We start from the raw sequence: 27,721 nt of genomic DNA, 5'->3' as shown, positions 1-27,721 counted from the left end.
CAGCGTGCCTTTCTACACATTTGTGTATGCCGTCACACTCTACGTCATCACGCAACGCCAATAGGATTGGATTAGTTTTCATTCATGATTCAGACGTGCTACGCTGAAGGGCGTTCCCATAGTGTCGTCACCGATGCAGTTCGAGTTCCCTCGAAAGAGAACTTCAAATTTGACTTGCTTTACGTCAAGCGTTACAATAGTCACTATTTAGTTTTTCTTTGTTTCTGATGTCGCAATACATCATACTTTCATGAAATCATGCAACATACTCTACCTTATCTGTGGACATCGTTCATTCCAAAGCCAGGGCTAGATAAACAGCGAGCGTGCGTGCGACAGTAGGCTGCGGACGGCGAAATTATTTACGACAGCGGTAATGGACAATTCCGCTTCCAACCTGTAGGGTGACCGAAGAGGAAAAGTTCCTTAGTGTTGCTTTAACACCCTCTGAGGTCGGCAAACGCGCCGGTGCGTTTTGCTGGATTTTCTTCACATTGTAGCACTATAAACTTAAATTACTCCGTCATTTATGGTCATACAGAAAAAAGAAATATAAAAAAAGAATCTGTGATATTTCTACTTTTGTATGTGTCCACTTACAATCAAATCAAAACATTGTGCTTTTGTAAAATAAAGAAAATAAACAGGGTGTGCGTTCTGCCTCTCCGTCGCGGTGAACTTTTTTTTCTTGAGCACGTCTATAAACTGAAACAAAACTCAGCGAATACTTGTCACACATTTATGAGCCATATACCTTTATAAACATTTAAGTGTGTACTTTTAAATGATCGGATTCAAACTGAAAACAAATATTCTCTGTTTAAGTAATTTGTATAAAACCAACTAGATGTCCAGTATCTCAAACGCTTGCTCATTATATTTAATTTGACCACGCCCACTCACGCAAAAGAGATTGACATGCAAATCTCCACATGGAACGCGAACGCGCTCATTACCTCAAAAACAAAACACTTCACAAGTCTCTGCTTTTCGTCGAGTTTGAAAGACGCGCCGTGAGCTTACATTGGATTTACCTTGGAAGAAGAATGCGATTTGAAGACAAGAAAGATGTAAGGTAAGACATTCTTACATATTAGTTTGTTATTGTTGCATAAACTTCACATTGCAGTTGAACTGTTGCTAGATATATGGTGAATATTATAAAATTTAGACCCGTGTACTGTTAAATACTGTGTTTGTGGATATCTGCTCAAACATAGATATGTATAATATGGTAACCATAATGTTTCATATTCTGGAGCATGCTGTGCGTTTGAATGGATATTTTGGAGCGCGATCGCGTTTGAAAAGCAAAACACACCAAACAGTAGGCTTTATGTGTTTACTATTATCTCATTTCATATCATCATAATGAATGGAAACATTTGAAGTAACATATGATAATCAATATATTTTTCTCTAGCGTAGTTGTTACTGAAATCTGTTGGAAGATTTATAGGCTGCTATAGGTTATTTTTATTATTATTTTATGCAGCACTGCGCATAGCCTATGCCTACAAGGCACAACAAACCTGGGGCCCGTTCTTCGTACGTTGCTTAAAACATCCGAGATCAAACGAGACATCCAAGATGATATCATCGTGCCAATCATGATCTGGCTAATTAGGTTCTTCGAACACACCTGCCGTATATGATTAGTATATCTGGATTGAGTTAGTGAGATAATTGCACGTTCATGCGCTGGTTTAAAAGGGGACATGTATCGATAGTAGAAACATTGATCAGCAACGCTGCTATTGGCTGCTCACCATGGCCAAAGAGTTTTTCTCAGTTTTTCTCCGCAGCAGAGCAAGAATTATTACTGGAAGGGTATGCTGAGTTTGAAAAAATAATTAAAACGCCAGGGAACACCTCAAAGTGCGCAAAAGCCAGGAGAGAGGGCTGGCAAAAGGTAGCAGACAAATTAAATGCGTAAGTGTTCCATGTTATGGTTATATCACTTCCCATACAGAAAAAAATATATTGAAATATATTTTAAAGTGTCAAAAATATATGTGGCATATATTCCAAATACATTGAAATATATTTGCATTGTTGTTCACTTATATTTATCATTTTGAAATATATTCTGAAATATAACAAAAATATATGATTTTAAGTGTGAAATATATTTACATATATTTAACTAAAATATATTTATTGGGCCAATTTAGAATATTTGCGTATATTCCAAAAATATATTTCAAATATATTTCTTTTGTGTATGGGTTATTACAATATATATTCTTGTATTTTAATAGTTTTATAATTGCTTGTCAGAGCCAGCTCAGGACCCACTAGAACATGGGAACAAGTAAAAGTGAAGTACAAGAATATTCTTCAAACTGGTAATCTTTTCTACTTCTACTGTTTAGTCTCTTTTACCAAAAACATTTTAAATTATGTGTTTGTCTGTTTATAACAGCAACCAAGAAAAAGGCGGAGCAGAAAAAAACAGGTGGTGGTCCTGCTCCCCCACATTATACCCCAGCAGAAGAGCTGGCCCTGGGGTTAAATATGAACCGACCCATTGTGGAGGGCATCCCTGGGGGCAGCTCTTCCTTAGACCTAAAGCCAGGAACCAGTAACAGCAACACCTTAATTACAGGTAAATGAGTTTTAAATCATCTTGCTACACTGTAAATAATTTGTTGCTGCATTAAATTATGTCTATAATACAAATGGCTGGTTCAGTCACATTTTAACAGCTAAATATTGAGTCAATTGCTTTGACTTGTGAAGGTGAAAACTGCATAACTTAATGTAAAGATATTTTGCAATATGTTATTGATCATATTTTTTCCTAGTGTAGTTCATTGTAATGCCATTGAGTTCTCCTCTTTTGTGTAGTTTTACATAATACACCAACACTTTTACCTGTTCCCAAGAAAGTGGCTGAAATATGTGCAGTAAGTGGACTTTTTCTAACTTTACATCAAAAGGAAAGAAAGTGCAACACTTTGTAATACCCATGTTTCTTTTGCACAGGACAGTGAAGAAACCCTCTCAGATGACTGTCCTTTGGAGTAAGTACTTGTAAGTGCATAAATAACTTTATTTAAATTATAGATGTGTACATATTATTTCTGACTGCAATATGAGTTGCAGGTAGCCTGGTTAAAACCAGACCCTTCTCAGTTGAAACTGAGTGTAGGGTCTGGCGAAGCTATGTAGACAAATAATTTCCAAAGGGGCGTCACCAACCGACGTAGCTCAAATTCCGACCCTTCGCAGGGAGCTTGATTGACAGGTGATCTGACCAATCATACTTTGGTAATAAAAAATTACCAAATTTGAAAGCTGAGACTTTGTTTAATATGTTTAATATCAAACGTAACCGAAAAGTAGCCTGCTCTGTCCTGTCTGTCAGCGTGTTGTCAGTCTCCTCTCTGCTCCGCAATGTATTTTTCACTGCGTGAGAACTCCTTCAGCGTCGCTGCGCTGTCGTCATCATGTAAATCCCTCCCCAAACGTTTCTTATTGGTGCCGTGATTTCGGCGGCACAGAAATGAGTTTGAATGGGCTCTTCTCCAGACTATCCTGGAGAGAGAATTAAAATTCGCCGGAAGTAGTCTGGGTTTTCCCAGGCTAAGTTGCAGGAGGAAAGGCCTACTGCACAAAGTGATACAGAGGTGGGCAGTCTACTTTTCATTTTTATTTCTGTTGCATGAGGCTTGTGTTGATGTTTTTTTTTTTTTTTTTTTTTTTTTATGGCACAGGGTGATATCCGTACCCTATATAAACGGAATCTTCAACAGAAAATTGAGTATTTTGATCTTAAAAAACAAAAATTAAGGGGAGAAATAGAACTTGACACCTTAAAGAAGAAAAAACTGGCACTAGAGATTGAGTTGCTTCAAAAGGAACTTCAGAGTAAGTGCTAAAACACTATTTTTCACAAAGAGTACTATTGCTGACCTTGGATAACAATATAGGCTATCTTATTGCAGGCAAAAGATGACCATCACTGGCTTTTCTTGAGAAACAATAATTGAAATAAAACTCAATGAACTAAGCATGTTGTCTTGTCTTCTATTATTAATTTAATGAAGGTTTATGTGTGTGTTTAAAAAAAGAAAAGAAAAGAAAAAATCAAAAATGGTGTTCCACAATTCTGTCCCGTGCAGCTCTGCCACTAGGTTGGTCCAAGTGCACTGGCTGGAGGTCATCATCAGGCTGCACCTCCACCACAGGGGTCCTCTCCTTTCTGATGGTGGCAATGTTGTGGAGGATGGCACATGCAACAATAATGTCACAGGCCCTGTCAGGTGCAACCCTCAGACCCTTCAGACACTGAAATCTTCCCTTTAGTTGCCCAAAGGTCATTTCAATGCGTGCCCTTGTCCTGCATTGTAACGGGTTTGTGGTCCGGGGTTGGGGTCAGGGAATGGCGTCATGAAGTACTGCCTGCAGGCATAGCCCCTGTCTCCTAGCAGGATCCCATCAAAAGCACCTAGAAAAATGCAGTTTTGTTAGGCTCAGAATAATGTGCATAAATTTGACTCTGAAAATCCTGGAGTCATGCACAGAACCAGGCCATTTGGCTTCCACATTTGTTATGTGGAACATGGAGTCACACACCATCTAAAATATTTGTAATCAGTCAACTGCATAGCCTACTTTTGATTTTATTTTTATATATATAATTTTTAATCTGGAATATTAAGAACCGTAATAATTTACCTGCACATTTACACTGTGAAATCCCTTTCGGTTCACAAAATCCCCTTCATTGGGGCCAGGTGGGGCCTTGATGGGGACGTGTGTGCAGTCTATGACACCAATCACGTTAGGGAAGCCTGAGGAACAAATACTGTAAGTCCTAGGCTGCTTTTTGGCATGATCATGGTTGCATGATCTTCCTTAACAATTATAATGTAGGCTACCTGCAATGGCAAAAAAATTCTGCTTCACAGCCTGTGGTCTTAAGTGGCTTGGAAATACCACAAAGCCCCCTAAAAACTGTTTGAGTGCCAGATAAACCTTGCGAATGGCACGACATACAGCACTTTTACACAAGTTTTCTGCATCTCCAATAGTGTAAAGGAAAGTGCCACTCGCAAAGAATCGCAAAGCTATACAAACTGTTTGTGCAGTTGTTAAAGCCCGACTCTGACGAGTCGAACATTTAACGTGTGGCTCCAACAAGTTGATAATGTAGATGACACCCTCCCGAGAAAAACTATATCTCTCAATCAGTAGATTATCGCGCTGCGCTAAAGGATCCCGTCGATCTCGCAAAACGCGATTAATTCGAAAAGCTCTTCGAATTATTCTGGCACCTTCAGCAACAGGTTCCTGATGTAAAAACGGACAAGACATGGCTGCGAAAGACTTCCCATATCACCTCCGCTTATAAAGCCGGGATCTAATCCTGTTAACATGAAATAAGCCTGCTCGCGAGCAGGTTTAAGATTGCGCACCTGTTGCTATGACAGCAAGTCCAGGATGAGCGTCAAAGAACCAAACAATCCAAGTTCATGCCAAATCGCCAACAATCAAATCCAGCTAAGCGAGTTAGCGACGAACGAAGAACGGGCCCCTGGTGTTCATTATATTATATTGTTGGAAACATTTGTGTGTTTGTGTGTGTGTGTGTATTCTGTGAATTTTAAAAAGCAATTTTAACCAGAAAAATCTAAAATGTATTCCCAAAATCGTGGCCTATAGTTTCTCTTGATACCAGTATGGTCACCTTTTTTTTTCTTTTTTTTTTTTCTTTTTTTTTTTTTCAGGGCCCAGATGCCACTGAGTCCTGATGACTTCAACATTCACATGAGTCTCTGTATATGAACATGGTAAAGTGAAAATCAAACACCTTGGAAATGAAAGGTATGTACAATGTTTTTAGGAATGGCACAAAGGTCTCTTTCTTTGGATCATGTTTTCAATAATGTGCTTTTTTGTCATTTGTTTTGTATCTTTGGATTATGTTGTGTTGTAAATAAATCCAAACAATCTAAGAGCCATTCTTTTTTAAATCTCCTCATTCTTTGTGCAAGGTTGCTCAGAATGACAGGGCCTGATAGCTCCTAATAGGGCCGTTAGGGGAGGGTCTTTGTCTTTCTCAGGTGTGAAAAGCTTACATATTAATGACCACCATAAAGCTTTCTCACACAAAACACGTCGTACAAATTTTAAATCAATATATTGTCTTATCTGAATGAGCAGTCAGGGTGATTTTCACATAGTTTTGGAGCAAATATTCTAGGCTACGTCATACAATTTTCAAAAGTCTTGTGAAGAAATAATCAGTATGGGTTTCATGGCCTTATTTCAGTGACAATTTTTTTTTGTATTTTCACAAACCACGCATAAATGTCATTATCTCAAAACTACAAACTTTTACATACATGCTGCTGATATATTATTGTAGCAGAGTTTGTGCTGAATACAGTGTAATAAGACTTTAGCCATGACAATGCCACAAGTAACAGACATAAGCACAAATGTCAGAGCATGTCAGAACACCTCCAGGGCCAGAAAACACCTCAGACCCCAGAGGGTTAAGTCAAGCTCTTGATCCACTGATAAGGCGAAACGGGCATATTGATCCATTTAGACCCTCAGTAGAATTCAAATCTAATCAATTTTAGTACTGTTCAATAGACTTATTTTTAACACAATAAGAATGTCCTCATTTTTAAACTGTGACGTTGTTTGAGGATTCCATGAGTGTGTAATGAGAGCCTGTCCAATGTACTGACATTGATGTGGTGTGAAACATGTCACGTGTGTGGATGTCCTGATGTTTCTCCAATATGAAATGAATAAAGTGCGTTTTTTCACAGTGGATGCTGTTCTCTCTATACAGGTGAACAGAGCAGTCCCTCGCTGTGAGGAGAACACACTTTTGGAGGAAGATATACGCCTTCCTACCAAAATGAACAAGCCAACTGATATTATAAGTAATGCCATGTGTTACATTAACCAAGCTCCAATTAAGTAATCATTTGGCCAATTTTTTAGGAAAATGTTCAACATACTTCAAGTTCTGAACTACCTATTTATAAACCACAGGTACTGTATAGGTTTCCTGCCTGAGTAAACAGACTGAAAGAACATCATGACAAGTGTGCTCAACGCTATGAATAACTGTTCACAAGAACACCTGAAACTGAAAGAGGTGTGACTGATTACTCACAGAATGATGAATCTGAGGTATGTGCTAGTTTTTCTGTTGGTGGGGACATTGAAATGGCTTTCAGTATTCATATGCTTAATATTCCTCATAGGGGCATTTAATACAATAATGTTTTCCCCACAGATATCTTGTGAGGAATCCTCCTTTTCTGACTTCAGTGACAAAGACTATGTCCCTGATACAGACGGTAGCTCATCAGACAACAGGTGTGAAAGTAAAGAACTAAATATCTGTCATGCTGAGCCAGTGAAGGGAGGTGCTGTAGAGATTAAGAGTACAACAGACACTAGTACAAGCTCATCCTATCACAGTTCCACATCTGTGACACCGATGCCAACTAAAGTACAAAAAATAGATACAAGAAGAAACAATATTGCGCCTATTGTCAGAAGCCATACTCTAAAATCGCACAGCACTTGGAGTTTGTTCATCGCAATGAATTTGAGGTAGCTAAGGCATTCAGCTTCGATAAAAGGTCAAAGGAAAGAAGTGTGAGATTATGCCTTTTGAAAAGTAGAGGAAACTTTGCCCATAATGCTGCAGTTTCAAAAGCCAGAAATGGGGAAATGGTTGCTTACAGACGGCCCAAAGAAGTAAAATCCACCTATGACTTCACTCACTGTATCCACTGTCAAGGTCTGTACAACAGAAAGACACTATGGAGACACATCCGAACATGCCCCCAGAACCCCAAATATGAAAGCTGCACAATTGGGCAGAAGAGAGTTCAGTCAGTCAACAGCTTGACCCTTTCTCCACCAGTGGATGTTAGCAAAAGTCTATGGACCATTGCTTGTGAGATGGTGAATGATGATGTTTCAAATGTTGTCAAAAATGATCGATACATTCTTCTTTTAGGAGAGCAGATGTATAACAGGCTGAAGTTACATTCAGGAAGAAATTACTACATTAGGCAGAAAATGAGGGAAGTAGCAATGTTGCTCATCACCGCCAGATCACTGACACCCATTCATAATATTGGACTTCATCCAACCCTGCAACTTTCCTCACGTTATAAAAGCAGTAAGAGCAGTGGCAGATTCAGTGAGGAGACAAACACCTACAAGATCCCATCACTGGCACTAAAGCTTGGACGCAGCTCGGTGAAGATTGCCAACTCCGTGGAATGCAATGCACTGATGTCAGGACGCGACACGGCTGCAGAGTGTGCTCGAAACTTCAGGCGTTTGCATGAAAGCAAATGGAGTGAGGTAGTGTATGCAGCTGCACTGACTACTCTGGGTGAAGCTAAATGGAATAAGCCACAAGTCCTACCATTTACAGAGGATGTCAAAACACTGCACTCATTTTTGAACTCAGGAGTATGTGGATGCCCTACAAGAAAAACCATCCATCCATCCATCCATCTTCGTCCGCTTATCCAGGGCCGGGTCGCGGGGGCAGCAGTCTAAGCAGGGATGCCCAGATCTCATCCCAGCCGCTTCACGCACCGTCCCAGTGCATGCTGAAGGTCCTGGTCTGATGAGGCCAGCATGACAACATCATCCGCAAAGAGCAGAGATGAGATCATGTGGTCCCCAAACCTGACACCCTCCAGCCCCTGGCTGCGCCTTGAAATTCCGTCCATAAAAATTATGAACAGAACCGGCGACAAAGGGCAGCCCTGCCGGAGTCCAACACGCACCGGGAACAAGTCTGACTTACTACCGGCAATGCGAACCAAGCTCCTGCTCTGGCGTACAGGGACCGGATAGCCCTTAGCAAAGGGCCCCTGGACCCCATACTCCCAGAGCACCCTCCACAGGACGCCGCTAGGGACACAGTCGAATGCCTTCTCCAAGTCCACAAAGCACATGTGGATTGGTTGGGCAAACTCCCATGAACCCTCCAGCATCCTGGAGAGGGTATAGAGCTGGTCCAGTGTTCCACGACTGGGACGAAAACCGCACTGTTCCTCCTGGATCCGAGGTTCGACTATCGGCCGTGTTCTCCTCTCCAGTACCCTGGCATAGACTTTCCCGGGGAGGCTCAGAGGTGTGATCCCCCTATAGTTGAAGCACACCCTCCGGTCCCCCTTCTTAAAAAGAGGGACCACCACCCCGGTCTGCAAGTCCAAAGGCACTGTCCCCGACCGCCACGTGATGTTGCAGAGGCGTGTCAGCCAAGACAGCCCCACAACATCCAGAGACTTGAGGTACTCAGGGCGGGTCTTATCCACCCGCGGTGCCTTGCCACCGAGGAGTTTCTTGACTACCTCGGTGACTTCAACTTGGGTGATGGACGAGTCCACTCCTGAGCCCTCAGAATCTGCTTCCTCAATGGGAGACGTGACGGAGGGATTGAGGAGATCCTCGAAGTATTCCTTCCACCGTCCGATGACATCCCCAGTCGAGGTCAACAGCTGCCCACCTCCACTGAAAACAGCATTGGTAGGGCACTGCTTCCCCCTCCTGAGGCGCCGGACGGTTTGCCAGAATCTCTTCGAGGCCGACCGGTAGTCCTTCTCCATGGCCTCAACGAACTCCTCCCAGGCCTGATTTTTTGCCTCCACAACCACCCGGGCTGCAGTCCGCCTGGCCTCTCGGGACCCGTCAGCTGCCTCAGGAGTCCCACAAGCCAGCCAGGCCCGATAGGACTCCTTCTTCAGCTTTACGGCATCCCTTACTTCCGATGTCCACCACCGGGTTCGGGGATTGCCGCCTCGACAGGCACCGGAGACCTTACGGCCACAGCTCAGAGTGGCTGCGTTGACAATGGAGGTGGAGAACATGGTCCACTCGGACTCAATATCTCCAGACTCCCTCGGGATCTGATCGAAGCTCTGCCGGAGGTGGAAGTTGAAAATCTCTCTGACAGGGGATTCGGCCAAACGTTCCCAACAGACCCTCACAGTACGTTTGGGTCTGCCGAGTCTGTCTAGCTTCCTCCCCCGCCATCGGATCCAACTCACCACCAGGTGGTGATCAGTTGACAGCTCCGCCCCTCTCTTCACCCGAGTGTCCAAGACATATGGCCGGAGGTCAGATGAAACAACCACAAAGTCGATCATCGACCTCCGGGCCTAGGGTGTCCTGGTGCCATGTGCACTGATGGACACCCTTATGCTTGAACATGGTGTTTGTTATGGACAAGCTGTAACTAGCACAGAAGTCCAATAACAGAACACCACTCAGGTTCAGATCAGGGGGGCCGTTCCTCCCAATCATGCCCCTCCAGGTGTCACCTCACGCACAATCTTAGGCTCCTTCCCTGCCAGAGAGGTGTCATTCCATGTCCCTAGAGCTAGATTCCGCGTCCAGGGATTGGGTTGTCGAGGCCCCCGCCTTCGACTGCTGCCCGATCCACTATGCACCGGCCCCTTACGGTCCCTCCTGCAGGTGGTGGCTCCACGGGAGGGCAGCCCCACGTCGCTCCTTCGGGCTGAGCCCGGCCGGACCCCATGGGGGAGGCCCGACCACCAGGCGCTCGCATACGAGCCCCAACCCCGGGCCTGGCTCCAGGGTGGGGCCCCGGCTGCGCCATGCCAGGCGACGTCACGGTCCTCAAATGTATAGTCATCATAAAGGGTTTTGAACCGCTCTTAGTCTGACCCGTCACCTAGGACCTGTTTGCCTTGGGAGACCATACCAGGGGCATATAGCCCCAGACAACATAGCTCCTAGGGTCGTTCGGGTACTCAAACCCCTCCACCACGATAAGGTGGCAGTTCAAGGAGGGGCAAATGGCAAAAACTTTGCTACTCTTTGTAAGGTCATGCTAACACAGATTGTTATTTTTATAGACGAAGAGAGGGTGAGGTTTCCAAGATGAATATTCTATCTTGCACGTCTAGAGACCAGGCACCAATGCACAAAGATATCGCTGTGGGACTCAGTGACTTTGAGAAAAAGCTTTGTGGGTACTTCCAAAGGGTGGAAATACGTGGTAAGAGGGGGAGGAAGGTACCAGTGTTGCTGAGCCCTAATATGGTAGTGGCCATGGATCTCCTTGTAAACATGAGAGAAAAGTGTCAAGTTCCTGATGAGAACCAGCATTTGTTTGCTCGTCCAGGTGCTCTGTCTCATTATCGTGGTGCAGACTGTATTCGCCAGTATGCCCAAGCCAGTGGAGCAAAGCATCCAGATGCCCTTTGCTCAACAAAGCTGCGTAAGCAAGTAGCTACATTGTCCACAGTATTATATACTCAAAAATGTACTCATTCGTAAGTCATTATTTTTCTCCCTTTATTTAGAACTTCTGGGCAAATGTTTGATTAAGAATGTAGAAATATAAAATATGAATGAAATATAAAACACTTTTCATAAACAAATCATTACAGGCCCAATATAAAATATTGCTATATAAAATGCCAAATGTAAACATTGTACTTTCAAGTTTAAAATGTAGCAGCAATCAGGATTCTGAACCGGTTTAATAAATGAAAACAAAAAACGTAAACGAACATAATTATGACAGTAACATAACCAGAAACGGAAACAAAATCAAATTTAATAGTTCTAAACAGAAACGCTTATTTGAAATGGCCATTAACCTGTTAATAACGTTATTTTATCGTTCTGTTAAATATTTTAATTTGGCAGTAACCAATCACAAATTCAAATAGTAAAGACTATGTAAATGTGATATTGACGCATAGCCTATTTAATGTGAGTGAAATTCCCTCGCTCAGCTGTCAATCATCATAAAAGATAATTCCACAGGTACAGACAGGCAGGATTACACTTACACCAAAAACCAAGCTCTTATACAGCTGAGCCGCCTTGACGTGACTTGTCTTCCTAAGACCACACTCCGGTATGGTTAGCCCCATCACTTGGATGTCCAATTCAACATATCCCAGGTATGGGAGAGAGCATGGGAAAAGTCACGGAGGTCTTCCCCCTCTAACTGTCTACGCGCATAGAAAGCATGCAACTGTGGGGTAGTACGTTTCTCCCTAAATGCCCCCCTCAAATATGAAAACAGATCACTGGGTTGTTTGGTCTCCCCCCCCCCCATACACAGCTTGACTTCGTCTAAAGCTGAACCTCTTAAATGGCAAAGTATGAAATCCAATTGGTCATCAGTGTTCAAACCCCTTACTCGAATTACACTTTCAACCTCATCAATGAACTCATCTACAGATTGACCATCTTTAACATGATCACCACTAAATGGCACAATTTGACGTTCCCTTGGAATATAAACATACGATCTAGTAGCATTATTCATATTAGCCAGGGCTGACATTACTTGATCGTGTCTTCGACCTAACTCCAGAATTTGTGACTGCAGTTCTGCCACAGGATTACCCTCATCATCCTGGCCCGCTGCACCAGCATTGTCCACATCACGGCTGGCTCCGGCCCTAGCAGCTGGAACATCGTCGTCCTGGTCCATGGCCTCGCAATGTCTCTATCTCGAATGGCACACAGTAATAAAACACAGTCACTGCAGTTTAACCTGAAGGGCTATTCTCCGCGGTCGCCTTTTGCCAACGATCTCAGCGTCGAAGTGAACACCCTCCTGCGTTCCTGAAAGCTGGTCCCTTCAGGGTCGGCGCCACGAGGGGGCCTGGCCCGGCCACCTAGGTTACTGTGCCCCCTCACCTCTGGTCAGCACACCACACTGCCTCGGAGTGCGATTTCATCCGTTGAGACTCAGCAACAGGCACGGTGACGGTTCCACTGTGCCCTCTTATTCCTGACATAATAATTAACTACATATCGTCACTGTCGCCTGTCGGGTGGAAATCTCGTATGTCCAAATTTGGTCAATTTCATATTTTTTCACAAATCGATGCTATTGGTCAGTCCCCACGTGGTACTGTTATTTTTACAAATTATTAACCAATCTAAAGTGTTGAAAATAGCTTGAGAGCAAATATCTTAACTCCATTGGACAACTGTCTGAGAATCCTCGTAACTCCACCTCTTCTTCACTCCACGGCGGGAGCCTCGCGGCATTTTGTCTCCTCAGGATTGAAAGTAACAACGATTAAGAAGTCCTCGTCGAGCAACACGTAAAGCAAGCCTTAACTCTGATTTTATCTGTGTTAAACTATGATATCAGTTATTGATGTATTTTAAATGTCTACTTATTACTAGGCTTATTATTACTAGGCGTATTATACGTGTGCATTGAAGTTTTAAAATGTATAATACTTGAATTGAATTAAATGTTTTGGATACCAGCATTAAATTATTGTTTTTATTATTATTTTACTGACTCGAAGTTGGCACTGTGCATGTAAAATAGCTACCCCAAGTAGCAAGGTTTTTATTTATGGGAGAAAAAAGGTAGGTCTAACATTACTGGTCTAATTTCCGCCTAATTAGACAGCTTAACGTTAGTCAGCTCATCGTTTTTTGTTCTGCTTCACTTATAGCTCTTAAACCTTTAAAATGGAGTTTAGGAAGATGTATGTAACCAGTCGTTAGCTTTGGTTAACTACTGAAGCCTTTTCTATTGTCAAAAGGCTCAACGCGACCGCTGACTTTGTTTGCGTGCAGATCAATTTCCGCCTATTTTAGACAGCCTAGTATTTTGGTATTGCATGCATCACTCATATCTCTTAAACGTTTAAAATGGAGTTTAGGAAGATGTATGTAACCACAATCATTAGATTTGAATGGCTCTTAAAGCCTTATCTCTTGTCAAAAGGCTCAACGCGACCGCAGACTTTGATGAACACTGCTGGCAGCAGCGGCGTCTGTGTCCGGCTGTTCTTATCAACAATGACAGCGTAAATTAACCTCGTATCTCCCTGCTCCCAAGTCATAAATCTCGTATCTCCGATTAAACATGGTTTTGGGGAAATGTTGTGTTAATGTTGGTACACAACCGTATAGGATAGCAATATAAGGTATAATACCAACTTTAACGATACAATGTTTAATAACTCATGGCCTCAACTCAAAAATGATGTTATTTAAGCCAGCGCAAATACCTGTTTACATCCTGTTTTTCGGTTGAAGTCCACAGTAGTCGAATGCCGAGTTCACGCGCATAGGTTTAGTTACCTATGATCACGCACGTGAACTCGGCAATCGACTACTTTGGACTTCAACCGAAAAACAGGATGTAAACAGGTATTTGCGCTGGCTTAAATAACATAATTTTTATACATATCTTTTACATCTACTGCAGTCAGATCCACTCGTGTTCACTCAGAAGGAATCACTCACATTTTCTGTGCACTTGTAATGACACATCAAGGATGTTAAGAGCCTAAAAGCAGGTTTAGTACTTGCCCTATTGAAGTCAACAGGGTGCAAATTTTAAAAATAGAATAACTCGGTGTAGGCAACACCGATTTTTGTAGTTGTTCTCTGTATTGACAGCACTCTAAATGTACAATAAAATGAGCTCAATGTTAAAATTGACCGGAGTTCTCCTTTAATTAAAAGTGGGTGTTCGGTATGTCCTGGCGCCGACCCTGGGTCCCTTGCTTCTCCGCAGGCTCTCCAGGCACGTCACACTTCACGTCGTCAACCTCCTTGGCACCGGTTACTCGACGTCTCTTCACCACTACTGTTGTCTATGTTGCCCCTACTCTACTCTACTGTCACCCCGAAATTAGCAATGGAACCCCACTCCTGGTACCAAAATTATCTGTAGCCCGGTATGTGAGATAGTGACAACACCGGACACAGAATAAAAAGTATATAAAGGGGTATTTTATTCCAGACTGCACTTGGAACAGCGCAGCGTTAATTAAGCAAGATTTCGGGAACTTAGCGTAGAAAGGCTTGTGTAAAGTGATTGAACTCAAAGTTTGCTTCTCACATCAAAATGAGTCTCTCTATCTCTCTTGTTCTCAGTCACAACATTAAATGTATCAATCACAAAAACTAGGCTAGCTAACATAGACAACAGTAGCAGCCTCTCATTTTCATCACCACTCTATAACCTGTAAACGTTTTCACAGTGAATGACGCACTCGATTTTCCCTCTGATGTTTCACGCTCACCCCAGAAACACACTGAGGGCCTACACAGAGCACTCTTCTCCCCTGCTTCTAGAGAATTGTGTTGTTGGGATTTCCCCACACAGAGATGCGTCTCGACAGAAATCACCATCAGTTACCACCAATCAACACAATACATGGCCATCCAGCCAAGCAAACACTGAGGAGGACTTCACAAACTACTAAAAGTGCATATTTCTCACTATTTTGGTTATATCATCAACTTTTTTGGCCTTGATTCGACACAGCGTCCACATGAGCATCATTCAAAACCACGTTGGGAAAACGCGCTGCTCACAGACCACTCTCGCGACACTTCCAGACAGTGACGTTTCTTAAAGGGCCAGCGTAACATTCCATCTATGGATGAGAAATGCACTAAAACATTTTATATGTGCAGTTCACTTAACCCAGGGCTTTGATAACCAGTCCAGTGATTGACTTTAGTAACTTTTGACCTGGTTACATATAGATGATGAACAGTTTATATTGTCTATTTTGACAATTTTGCCTAATCTAGATACTCATCAATTGATAATGGGGGGTGACTTTAACTTTGTATTGGACCCATTGTTGGACAGATCTTCAAAAAGAACAGTACCCCTACCTAAATCAGCCAAACTGCTACAAACATTTATGAAAAGCCTTAAAATAAAGGACCCATGGAGATTTAACTTACCAAACCAACGAAAATATTTATTTTTCTCACCGGTCCATCACTCCTATTCTAGAATAGATTATTTTTAATAGATTATAAAACTTTTGCCAGCCGTCTTACATTGTGATTATGAAGCAATGGTATTATCGAACCATAGCCCCTTAGTTCTTCAGATATTATTTGAAACTAAATATGACACTTTTAAATGGAGATTTGATAATAGTTTATTGGCAGATAAGACATTTGTAGAACAAACCGAAGCTCAAATAGGATTGTATTTAGAGACAAACGATATGACAGACGTTTCCAAATCCATAATTTGGGAGGCATTTAAATCATATATGCGTGGACAAATAATCTCTCATAGTCTCTCGATTAAAAAACAATGTAAAGAACAAAAAAAGAAATTAACTGACCAAATATTAGAAATAGATCATGAGTATGCAGTCTCCCCCTCACCAGAACTGTATAAGAAGAGACTCTCTCTCCAGTCAGAATTTCAGTTACTCTCCACCTCAGAAACTACTGGTAAACTCCTTGCTCTGCAAATTAAAGAGACGGCAGCATCAATACTGATAACTAAAATTAGGAAAGAGACAGGGCAAACTACATCTGACTCACAAGATATAAACATTATTTTAAAAAAAAATTACATCAAATTATATTCCTCAGAATCTATAAACGACCCATCGTGTATAGAGCAGTTTTTTGAATCACTTAACATTCCGTCCTTGAATATGGAAGACAAAAATGTCTTGGAACAGCCAATAACTATTAATGAAATAAATCAAGCGATATCCAATATGCAATGTTCAAAGTCCCCAGGTCCGGACGGTTTCACAACCGAGTTTTATAAATCTTTTAGAGATCGAATCTCACCATTGCTTTTAGAGGTTTTTAATGAATCACTTGAGAAAGGCTGTTTACCACCAACATTTTATCAGGCAAACGTTTCTTTAATACATAAGATAGATAAAGACCCTTTAGATCCTGGTTCTTACAGACCTATCAGTCTTCTTGATGTTGATAACAAAATACTGGCCAAGGTTTTGGCCACTCGTCTCGAAAAAGTTCTTCCATCTGTGATCTCCACGGATCAAACAGGATTTATCAGAAATCGCCTCCTATTTTTTAACATTAGAAGGCTATTAAATATTATTTACACACCAAACACCAAACCCACTCAGCCCGAGGTACTTATTTACATTAAATAAGTACCTATACATTATATATTTTAATTGTTTATTAATAAACTGGTGTTTTCTGTGTCAGTGTCGGCTGCAAAGATGAAGTTGACGATGCTGACTCGTCATCTTCGCAGTGAACGTGCCTATAGAGAGAGATGCACATTTCATACGAAATACATAAGCAGAGAATATAGTCGGTTTCTTTTCGTTTTGAATTGTTTTGTTTAAAAGTAGACAATTAAAGCTTTCTACAGTATATGGATTAACTAATGGAATATTGTTAAATTCGCTGATAATCGGGTGACCAGATCGCAAACCAGAATTCAAAGCCGACAAAGCTTACATTTATGGGCTCACGCACTGAAAAAAATTATTATGGCCCCAATTAAATTAAGCATAATGAAATTTTGCTCATTTAAAACGTTTAAATTTAGTTGTTGATTTTAATTAAAAAAATCATTGGTTTTATGAAAATTACATGCGTTTTGAACCAAGCTATGTGAATTAATTAAAGTCAGTAAAAAAAAAAAAAAAAAATTGTTTATAAGTTGCTTCTCTGCGCATGCGCGTAAATGCACAGATTCTTTCTTTGACGCCGTTTCCAGACAGCTTCATGCAGTGCGAGTGAGTTGAAGAATTTTATCATTCCATCGATTTGCACAGTAAGTAACATTTCATATTATGTATCACTATTTATTACAATAAACCGTTTGTTAACTGTACAAAGAATATAAATTGCATCTTCCACAGACAATTTTCACATTGACCAACCGTCACATAGACCTAACGTTACGTCGCACGCGCGAATAATTTTACACATATTCCCAATTTTATGTCATGGAATGTACTTTTAAGATATTTTAGGTAAAAATGCTGCTTAATAAACTTCAAATATGCTGTTTGTTTGTAAAGATAGCTCCTATTTAAAAATTGCTTCAACCTTTTCTGAGCTCCCTGGGTGTCTTTAGCTGAGCACGTCAAAACACTTTGGTGAACACGTGGCCTAAAACACGTCAATTTAGTGTGTGTATACATATAAAAACAATGGGATGGAAAATGTGTTCTGTGTGAAAGTCCTCTAATCGTTACAGTTTGCATGTTACTGAAAATTTTAAACTTCAGTTGCAACTATGGGTTTAAAGCAATGAGGAAGAGATTGTGCTTCCTTGTACTTTGTCAGTCAACTACTGTGTTTGTGTATTTTTGCGCTGTAGTATTTTATAATATGTAGAGAATTTCCACAGTTTGTTCTATCGGTAAAGTTCACAATATAGCATTGGATTTCTGAATATGTTTAGTGAAGTTAACAATAGGGATCCTGTAATTATGTACCTGAAATTATGATCCTGTGATTAATGCAAATATCTTTACTACTGAAACATCAGTTATTTTCATTAGCTTTAATGGTGTGGTATGTATATATCTTGAACTAACAATAATAATCATTGTGTGCTTCCTTTCATTTGAGGTGCTCTCTTCACACAGTTTCCAGGTTCACATTTTCAGCCCAGTCCCAGAGTTCTGTTCCAACAATTTTCACAGTAAGTAATATTTCATTATGGGGAATCATTCAATACAGTAAACAATCTGTTGACTGGTTACGGATGTTTTCTTTCTTTTCTTTTTTTTTTTAGCATATAGGTTGACATTGGACGTGAAGTTGCTGGAGTTTTATTCCAACAATTTTCACAGTAAGTAATGTTTCATTATGGGGCATCATTCAATACAGTAAACAGTCTGTTGACCGATTAAATAAATTGTTAAATTAAATAAATAAACATTCATAGTGCTCTGGAAAAGTGAATTTTGTAAATTACTACCATGTTACCTGGATGACCCACAACTTTTTTTTTTTTTTTAGTTTAACTGCCCACTGTTTCTTCAGAAAAATCCTGCAGCTCTTGCTTTTTCAGCATATTCTACATATATTTGAACACTTTCAAGCTTACAAAGGTTTAAATGTTCTCCAATGCTCAAGAAGGCAACACGATGCATTAAGAGCTGGGGTATAATTTTTTTGGGTGATCAGGGTAAATTGTAATTTTGTTTTCTCTGAAACATGAAATATATACTGTAGCTTCTGATGTGCAGCGCTAAATGAAAAAATAATAATATATATATATATATATATATATATATAAGATAAGATAAGAGATAAGATAAGATAAATATATATACACTGTAGCTTCTGATGTGCAGCGCTAAATGAAAAAATAATAATAAATATATATATGTGTATATATTTCATTTAGTGTATGAGTCCATAAGTTGTCTGTTGTGTAAAAAGTTAATTTAAAAATACCGTTGATTGTGCAGACTTGACAAACAGTTATGAATCAAATAATAATGTCTAATAACAGTTTCTTTTTATTTAAATATAGGACAGTCAAAGAGATGACTTCTTGACTGACCTGACAAACATCACCATGGGCAAAAAAGGAAAGAAGAGTTCTTGGAGACTATGACGATATTGGAGTTGTTGTTGACGGAGTAATGATTCTTGAGGAGATCAAATCTGTTGCACAAGCCTATATGTGCTTAATTTGGCAAACCCAAAAGAACTAAAATAATACTATGAATTTCTTCAGAAAGTCCTTATGCAGATGGATTCTGAAAGACTCACCCCTAAAATTCTAGGACTGAAAAACAGTGTAAAGGGGGTCGCACACCGGACGAGAGGCGCAGCGCCACGTCTTTAAAATTCAAACACATTATTCTCTATGAGTGTTCGTCTGTCCGCGGTGCCCAGCAACGGCTCAGGACCTTGTTCAAAATCCTGCCGCGCCAGAGCGCCATTTACATAGTTTTATATTACATTTACATTTATTTGTCTCAAATAAATGTATATACTGACTTCATTCTGTGCTGCAATATACATTTAGTTTTACATTCATTTACAGAAATCAGCTGCTTGAAAATTGCTGATGTTGATTTTCAGGTGATAATCTCAATTCATTCAGTTAAAGCGCCCCTATTATGCTATTTTAAGGTTTCCTAATGTTGTTGTGGAGTCTCCTACAACATGTTTACATGCATCAAAGGTAAAAAACTTTCCTCATTTCCTCATAATATACATTTGCACATGACTCGTCAGATGAATCAATCTCTCTAAATCTCTCCCGCCTTTCTGTGAGCTACTCTGCTCTGATTGGCCAGACAGCTCAGTCTGTTGTGATTGGTCTACTCTGCTTGGCCATACAGCTCAGTCTGTTGTGATTGGTCTACTCTGCTCTGATTGGCCAGACAGCTCAGTCTGTTGTGATTGGTCTACTCTGCTCTGATTGTCCAGACAGCTCAGTCTGTTGTGATTGGTCTACTGTGTACAGCGCGTCGAAAACAAAAACGCCCATTGCCATAACAACGCCTGCTCTGCTTGTCCTGGGGTTTCCTACACTGTAAACTAAACACAGTAACGAACGATGACGTCAATTTTACCATATCAATCCGAATGCAAGTTCAATAATGAAACACTGGAAGAACTAGTTATTCAACCCGAACCTCCATCGCAAGGACGACTCGAGTAGGACTCAGTGTTTCTCAGTGATACACTACTCAATTTGAGGTACATTATATGAGATGTTGCAACTGTAATTCATCACCATCAGCATTAATAAGTGCATGTCCATCAACAAACCGATTGTTTTACTTGAACTAATTTATTTACAGAGTATTTTTCTAATATATTGCGGTGAACCAAGGAAACTGTATCAATCACAGTGCATGTATGCAGAGGTGTAGTGGTAAAAAAAGAGGTGGGTAAACTATAAATTCTGGTGGACCACGACGTGGTCACCCGGTAATATGGGCCACTGCATACCGGTATATGTGTATCCTGATGACATCGCTATAGGCTATCATTTGATGGTACTACTAAGGGTATCACTGGGTTGTTCCCTCATCATAGGTCACACAATCACTATTCAATTCATACATTAATCTAAGTTCTTGTTAAAGAGACTCAAGAAGGTATAATATGGTTGAAATCTATAAAGTTTACTAAATGACAAAACAGAGAGAACAAAAATATTTAAGAGAGATAGAGAGGGAGGCTTATATCCAGGGCTTCCAATGCAATGCACTTGTACATAATAATTAGGGATTTGGGATTATTTTCAAAGTCGATTAATCTGTTGAATATTTTCTCGATTAATCGATTAGTTGTTTGGTCTATAATACGTCAGAAAAATGTGGATCAGTGTTTCCCAAAAGCCCAGGATGACGTCCTCAAATGTCTCATTTTGTCCACAACTCAAAGATAGTTTACTGTCAGTTTCTGTCTGTTTCTCCTCAGTTTACTGTCACAGAGGAGAGAAGAGTCAAGTCAAGTCAAGTCAACTTTATTTATATAGCGCTTTTCACAATACAGATTGTATCAAAGCAGCTTCACAGTATTAAATAAAATAGTACATCAGTGTTTGTTTCTGGTGTAAAACATCCACGTTTGGTAATGCTGATCAATAGTATTGTTGAATTGATTAATTAAATTAAGTATCCCCAACTGAGCAAGCCAAAGGCAACAGTGGCAAGGAACCGAAAAACTCCATCAGGACCTAATGGAGAAAAAAAAAACCTTGGGAGAACCCAGGCTCAGTCGGGGGCCAGTTCTCCTCTGGCGTTTATGAAGTAGAGACCGGATTTAACTGTAAGATTAAAAATATTATATAAATGCCTGGCTGAAGAGATGCGTCTTTAATCTAGTTTTAAACTGGGAGAGCGAGTCTGAGCAACGAACAGTATCAGGAAGACTATTCCAGAGTTTTGGAGCTAAATATGAAAATGATCTCCCTCCTTTGGTGGATCTGGATATCCTAGGTATGACCAAAAGCCTCGAATTTAGTGATCTTAAAGAGCGCGATGGATTATAGGGCGATAGAAGATCCATTAAATATACTGGAGCTAAGCCGTTTAGGGCTTTATAAGTCAGTAGCAATACCTTGTAATTAATACGGAACTTTATAGGTAACCAATGTAGTGATGATAAAATTGGTGTTATATGGTCAAATTTTCTTGATCTAGTAAGAACTCTAGCGGCGGCATTTTTGACTAACTGTAGCTTGTTTATTGAGGATGCAGGACAACCAGCTAATAAAGCATTACAGTAATCTAATCTCGAGGTCATGAACGCATGAACTAACTTTTCTGCATCAGAAACTGATAGCATATTACGTAGCTTAGCAATGTTTCTAAGGTGGAAAAAGGCTGTTTTTGTAACATATGAAATATGATTTTCAAAAGACAAGTTACAATCTAATATAACACCCAGGTCTTTTACTGTAGAGGATAAAGTAACAGGACGTCCTACTATGTTAAAGTTGTATTGTAAGAGGTTTTGTGGGCGGTTTTTTGAACCGATAAGTATTACCTCTGTCTTGTCTGGATTTAATAAAAGAAAATTGCGCGTCATCCAATCTTTTATATCTTTAACACACTCTGTCAATTTGGATAATTTAGCGTTTTCATCCGGCCATGATGAAATATATATTTGAGTGTCATCAGCATAACAATGGAAACTAATTCCATGTTTCCTTATAATATTTCCAAGTGGCATCATATATATTGAGAATAATAGAGGGCCCATCACAGATCCTTGCGGCACTCCATAGTTTACTGGAGTTATGATCGATTTTTCTCCATTTAAATAGACAAAATGGTATCGGTCAGATAAGTATGATCTGAAGACACTAGAACATTCACATTTAACAAGCTGGAATCAAATAATTTTTTACTTTTGTCTTAAAAAAATGACTCAAATCGACTAATTGATTATCAAAATAGTTGTTGATTACAGTTTTTTTTTCCAATTGCTAATGTAGCAGGTGCAGATTAATGACAGAAGGATGAATCTGGTGCCACATATTTTAATTTAATGAAAACTCAGAAAAAAAGTTTCTGTAATTAAAAGAAGAAAGACAATATAAGTTGCCGTGTAGTTTCCACAAGTGTAATGGCTGCCGACATTAACAGACGATTTTGCAAAACTAAAAAAAAACTAAAACCAAAAATGTTCCGTCCCGCCCCTCCGTGTTCGGCGATCAGGTTTCATTCTCGCGCAGCTTGTTTAGTAACTTCACGAGCGTGTCTTTTCCGCTCTGTGTGTGCGCCGTTCTCTTTGTTCCGTGTGTGTGTGTTTATGTCGGCGCGCTGCGCTCTCTGCTCAATGTTCTGCTCCGTGTTTGCGCTGCGCGTTCTGCTCTGTCGTTAATGGCCCAAATGCTTGAATCATGTACCGATCTGCGATCACGCACTGGATAAGCAAAGTCCGCTCAAATAACGTGAAATTTAGAGGTGGATAAACGCAATTTAGAGGTGGATAAACGCACTTAGGAGGTGGGTAAACGCTATTTCCGAATTTTGGGAGGTGCGTAAACGGCGTTTACGTGCGTTTAGCCTCCACTACATCCCTGCATGTATGCAATGTATACATTAGCCGAGCTCTAGAGTGAATGATCTGATATAACATAAACATTGGTAAAACAAATATTTACTCAAAGTAGTGAGAACGACAGATGATCTGCATTAATAGACACAGTTATAGGTAATAGTGGCCCACAACTGATTAGCAGAAGTATTTCAGTAAGACAGTGATAGCGTGAGTTAGCCAGTTAGCAGGAGACCTACACAATATAAAAATCTTTCAAGAGCAAGCGGTTTGCGAATCCTGCATTGAACTCCGAGATTTGAGAAGCAGTCGTCAGTGAAATAAAGGGAACACAGCAAGAGTTTAGGATTACACTGCTGTGATACCGTGGTAAAGATTAACTTTAACCACTGATTCTTCACATGCTCGTCCTTGAAAAAACACTGGCTTTACCTTCACATTGTAGAGCACAGCATCTCCTGGACATGATGCTCTCCAGTATCCACAGGAATCAGCTGCTGGTTTGAGGTTCGAGTTTTCCCTGGTGTCTGCGTGTGCAATAAGTGGGCGGGCAATATGCTAATGTTTCATCCTGACGTCACAATGAAACGGCTTATGACTCGTTTGAAAAACAATTCATTTCAGTGACTCAGAGTCGACTCTTACTTTTGAAAGACAATAACTTTATATACGGTGAACTTTCAGATTTAAAACTTTGCAGGATGTTTTCATTCACTTAGAGCTGTTACACACTACATGAAAGGTCATTTTCAAAAATCCATAATAGGGGCCCTTTAACGATCGCTCTGAGGTAAAGTGTTCAGACTGCAGACTTAGCAACGACTGTATTTAATTGTACAGTACAATCATAACATAGTACAGACATGATCTTAATTCCATAATGTCCTTAAACATAACAATATTGCTGGCCATAAACTGAGAAAGTGCTTCTCCGGTGTGCGATACCTCGAGTTGTCCTAGACGTGGCGCTTCACTTCTCCCCCTTAACCCTTTATCAGTCACACTAAGAAATAAATATGCAAAAAAATATTTTTTGATAAAAAGGTGTTCCTTAGTCCACATTTAGCAACTTTTCAGTGTTTTTTTTTTTAATGACCCAATCAGGAAGCAGATACACAAGTCAACCAGCCGGTTGACTTGCCCATTTAGGGTAATTCTCGGCATGAAGTAACTAGTATTAGGCATTCATGGATTTTTTTCTTGTGTGCATCTGAAGTTTAATTTTTTTTCATCTAAAAACATTACAGACAGTAGAATATGTTAACAATATCATCAATTTATTTTAAAAACATGTTCTTATTATAACACATAAAATAAAAACATTGTAAAGTGCAATAGTGCTAGAGGTAGATCTGGGATTCCATAAAATGTACGGCAGTCCATGATGTCTGAAAGAGATGAAACATAATAAACATTACTGTACAGTGTAGGGTGCAAACTGTGTCTTGAGTAATCAGTTCATCAGGTACATCTATCCATAATAAATGCACAATTTTCATATTGATAAACTGTTCTCCCAACATACAGGCACATTGTGATTTATTTTAATTTGTTAAGAAAAAAGTGCATATGCTAATAAATACTCTGTGTACTATTTATGACAAATCGGATAACACACAACCATGAAATTACATAACAAGAGACAGAAAATATTGAAGTGTGACTGATAAGGTAAGTTTACTGTGCTAAATAAAGCCAAAAATGTCCAACCATCAATTCAATTACAGTCTCATTATCGTGTTATGTTTGTCAGATTATTGAACAGAAAATGTAATGTTTATACCCATCTAACTGTTAGACAGCTGTAGTTGTAGATATTCAATGCATAACTAAGTGTTAAGTGGCTAAGTGTTAGTCAATAAGCCTCAGCTACGATGGCTATTGCAGAAATAATGAGTAGGACTAATGGTTCATTTCGTAATATGTAAAGAGTAAACAGTATTAACTTTAGAATCTGAAGATAAAACCACAGGCCGTATAAATAAGGGTAAAATACATATAGTCTAGCAAAGAAATAGGCCGTATGATCCTGCGGGTGTATTATACTGAGTCACGATCGCGTTGCTGTGCTAATTTAGCTAGCGTCCAGTTCAGTTTAAAAGTTACCCTAAATGGGCAACTCAACCGAGCGGTCACACAACTTTTCTGAGGTAACAGAGAGATACATCTTATCATCACGTTTCTTCCATTCAACAAAAATATAATCATTAGGAAGTCTAGAACATGAAATCCAACCAAAAAATATCTTACCTGAAATCTTAGCGTCACTGGCAGCCATTGTTTGAAGAGATGTCACGACAATACACTTCCGGCTCAGATTCAGCAACAAATATTTTATTACAACATTGCCACCCAGTGGATATAATTGTCATTACACATTCTATTCAGTGAGAGGAAGAAGAACAAACAGCTAAAAATGGGGTTTGGCGAGTTTTAATCACAGGAATTTGACCGCGAAAAAAGGTCAACCGCACGGTTACAATGCACGTTAAAGGGTTAACCCTGTATATGCTGTAATTGACCTATGGCTAAGCCACGCCCCCTCCACTCACTCGGACAAACAGTCAACATTCGGTGACAGGCGCTATGGCAGCTGTCACAGTAGGAGACATTTCACAGGAGGCAATTGATATTTTTTGGAGACAGAAAGATTATATATCATCTCGACTATGCATTGGAGGGTTATATTAATAATTTCATTGTTGAGAAGGTCGATGAAAAGCTTCAGCTCCAGGCAAAAATTTACAGGTCACAGTGTAAACGTGATAAACCGTATCTCGTTGCCTTCACCATCTCAGACAACAAGACACCATCCCAGCACTGCAGGGTAAGAAGTGTGATTTACTTTGAATTTATTAATGTATTATTATTACTTTCAATTTATTAATCTAACTTGACGTGACTTGTAAAATATGCTATGGTAATTGCTACTAGCTTATTTTTTATCTAAACTAGCTTAAAGCTCCGTATTAGCGATTTTTGTAGATGTTGACATCCTTGTTTAATTTATCCACGTTTAACTTAGTTGGTGTTGTGGTCTACCGCATAACTTAATCCAGAGCAGACACTTATCTCGGTTGAGATGTGGCTTGGAAAGTTTAAAAAAATACACACCGTCGCCCAGCCTCTCGGGATACCTAGTGTCGGAGTTGCTTGTACCCCATGCACACCGTTTGACCATTTTAAACTTAAAAATGACAAGAAAAAACATATAAAAACGAACGAAAACTGACTAACTGCAATGCATTTCAATGGACGTGGAAGCAGAGAATGTCCGAGTGTATTGGGTTAGCTATGCACACTGTGATTGGCTCATCGCGTTTGGGGGCGTGGCTTAGCCATAGGTCAATTTTGCAGCAGGCATGAATGTTCTAGCTTATCTTGAAATTTGTTTAGATGCCACAGCCTGCATCTTTATTTCCTTTCAAGATCTCTATATTTATAGTTAAAAAGTAACATTCAAAAACTACCATTGAAACTACCATTCAAATAGCAATTTGTTGCATGAAATGTAAACACTTTGTTTTTTAGCAGTTTTAGCATTCATTTTTTAATGATTCACAAACAAATGTACTGTTGCCTGTTACAATTTTTTTTTTTTTTTTTTTTTTTTTTTTTTTTTTTTTACGTGCAATGTTATTTAAGTCAGCACTTCTGTTTTTAACATTAGTGCAGTTTTAGCACTGTTGTATTGGGGATTCACAAACAAATGTATTGTGGGCTAATCCCACCTGTGAATTTTTTTATTTTTTATTTTATTTTTTCTTATATGAATGTGCAATGTTATGAAACTCAGCCCTTCTGTTTTTAACATTAATGGAGTTTTAGCACTTGTTTTAAGGATTCACAAACAAATGTTCACAAACAAAAGGGCAATGTTGATATGCTGGATATTTATGTGGCCAATTGTACAATGTGAGTTTTAACTTTTCTACAGAAAGGGTGTTGTACCCACAAAGAAACTGACTGTTAATTAAACATGTTCACTATTTTTTATTTTTTTATGGCAGCTATTAAAGATAAGATTAAAACAAAGTCCTTTCTGTGTGTATTTGAAAGACGTTTAACAACCTCTCATACTGTCAATTAAATACTGCTGTATATGTTTAACTAGTAGATTAAGCAGGATAATTTTGAACACTCAAAATAAATGATTAAGAAATCAATAATTTAAGTAGAAGTAACAATTAAATAGGGGTGGAATTATAAAATGTTTTATACTAATGAAACTAAATAAAATTGATTAAGTTCAACTAAATGTGTTGAAGGCAGGGTAGGCAGGTTTTTTCTAAAAAAAAACTTTTTCCCAAATTTGTTTAAACTGTCTTTATATACCAATACATAATTAAAATGTAAGTACTCTGAAAAGGAGAGTATAAGAATCGAGTGTCTTTAGTCCTCTCAGAGCGCAATGAACACAGCTACTTATTTCCATTCGGAACGA

General features: G+C 39.6%; 1 protein-coding gene across 3 annotated transcripts in view; it reads right to left on the bottom strand.

The window, feature by feature from the left end:
• LOC311081630 (uncharacterized protein) overlaps window positions 1-27,721 on the bottom strand; it is a 178,215-nt gene that overhangs the window by 22,111 nt on the left and 128,383 nt on the right. The window contains exon 16 of one of the 3 annotated variants that reach the window (XM_084112215.1): window positions 16,197-16,253. The exons of the other annotated variants lie outside the window; for them this stretch is intronic. Coding sequence (XP_083968341.1) covers window positions 16,252-16,253 — 2 coding nt within the window. The 3' untranslated portion in view covers window positions 16,197-16,251. Of the gene's footprint in view, window positions 1-16,196; window positions 16,254-27,721 lie in introns of those variants that run through there. 3 annotated transcript variants of the gene reach the window in all.

Source organism: Abramis brama (assembly GCF_963993115.1).
Source record: "Abramis brama genome assembly, chromosome: 4".
In the NCBI taxonomy this organism is placed as follows: domain Eukaryota; kingdom Metazoa; phylum Chordata; class Actinopteri; order Cypriniformes; family Leuciscidae; genus Abramis; species Abramis brama.
This window is presented reverse-complemented; position numbering and strand designations above follow the sequence as displayed.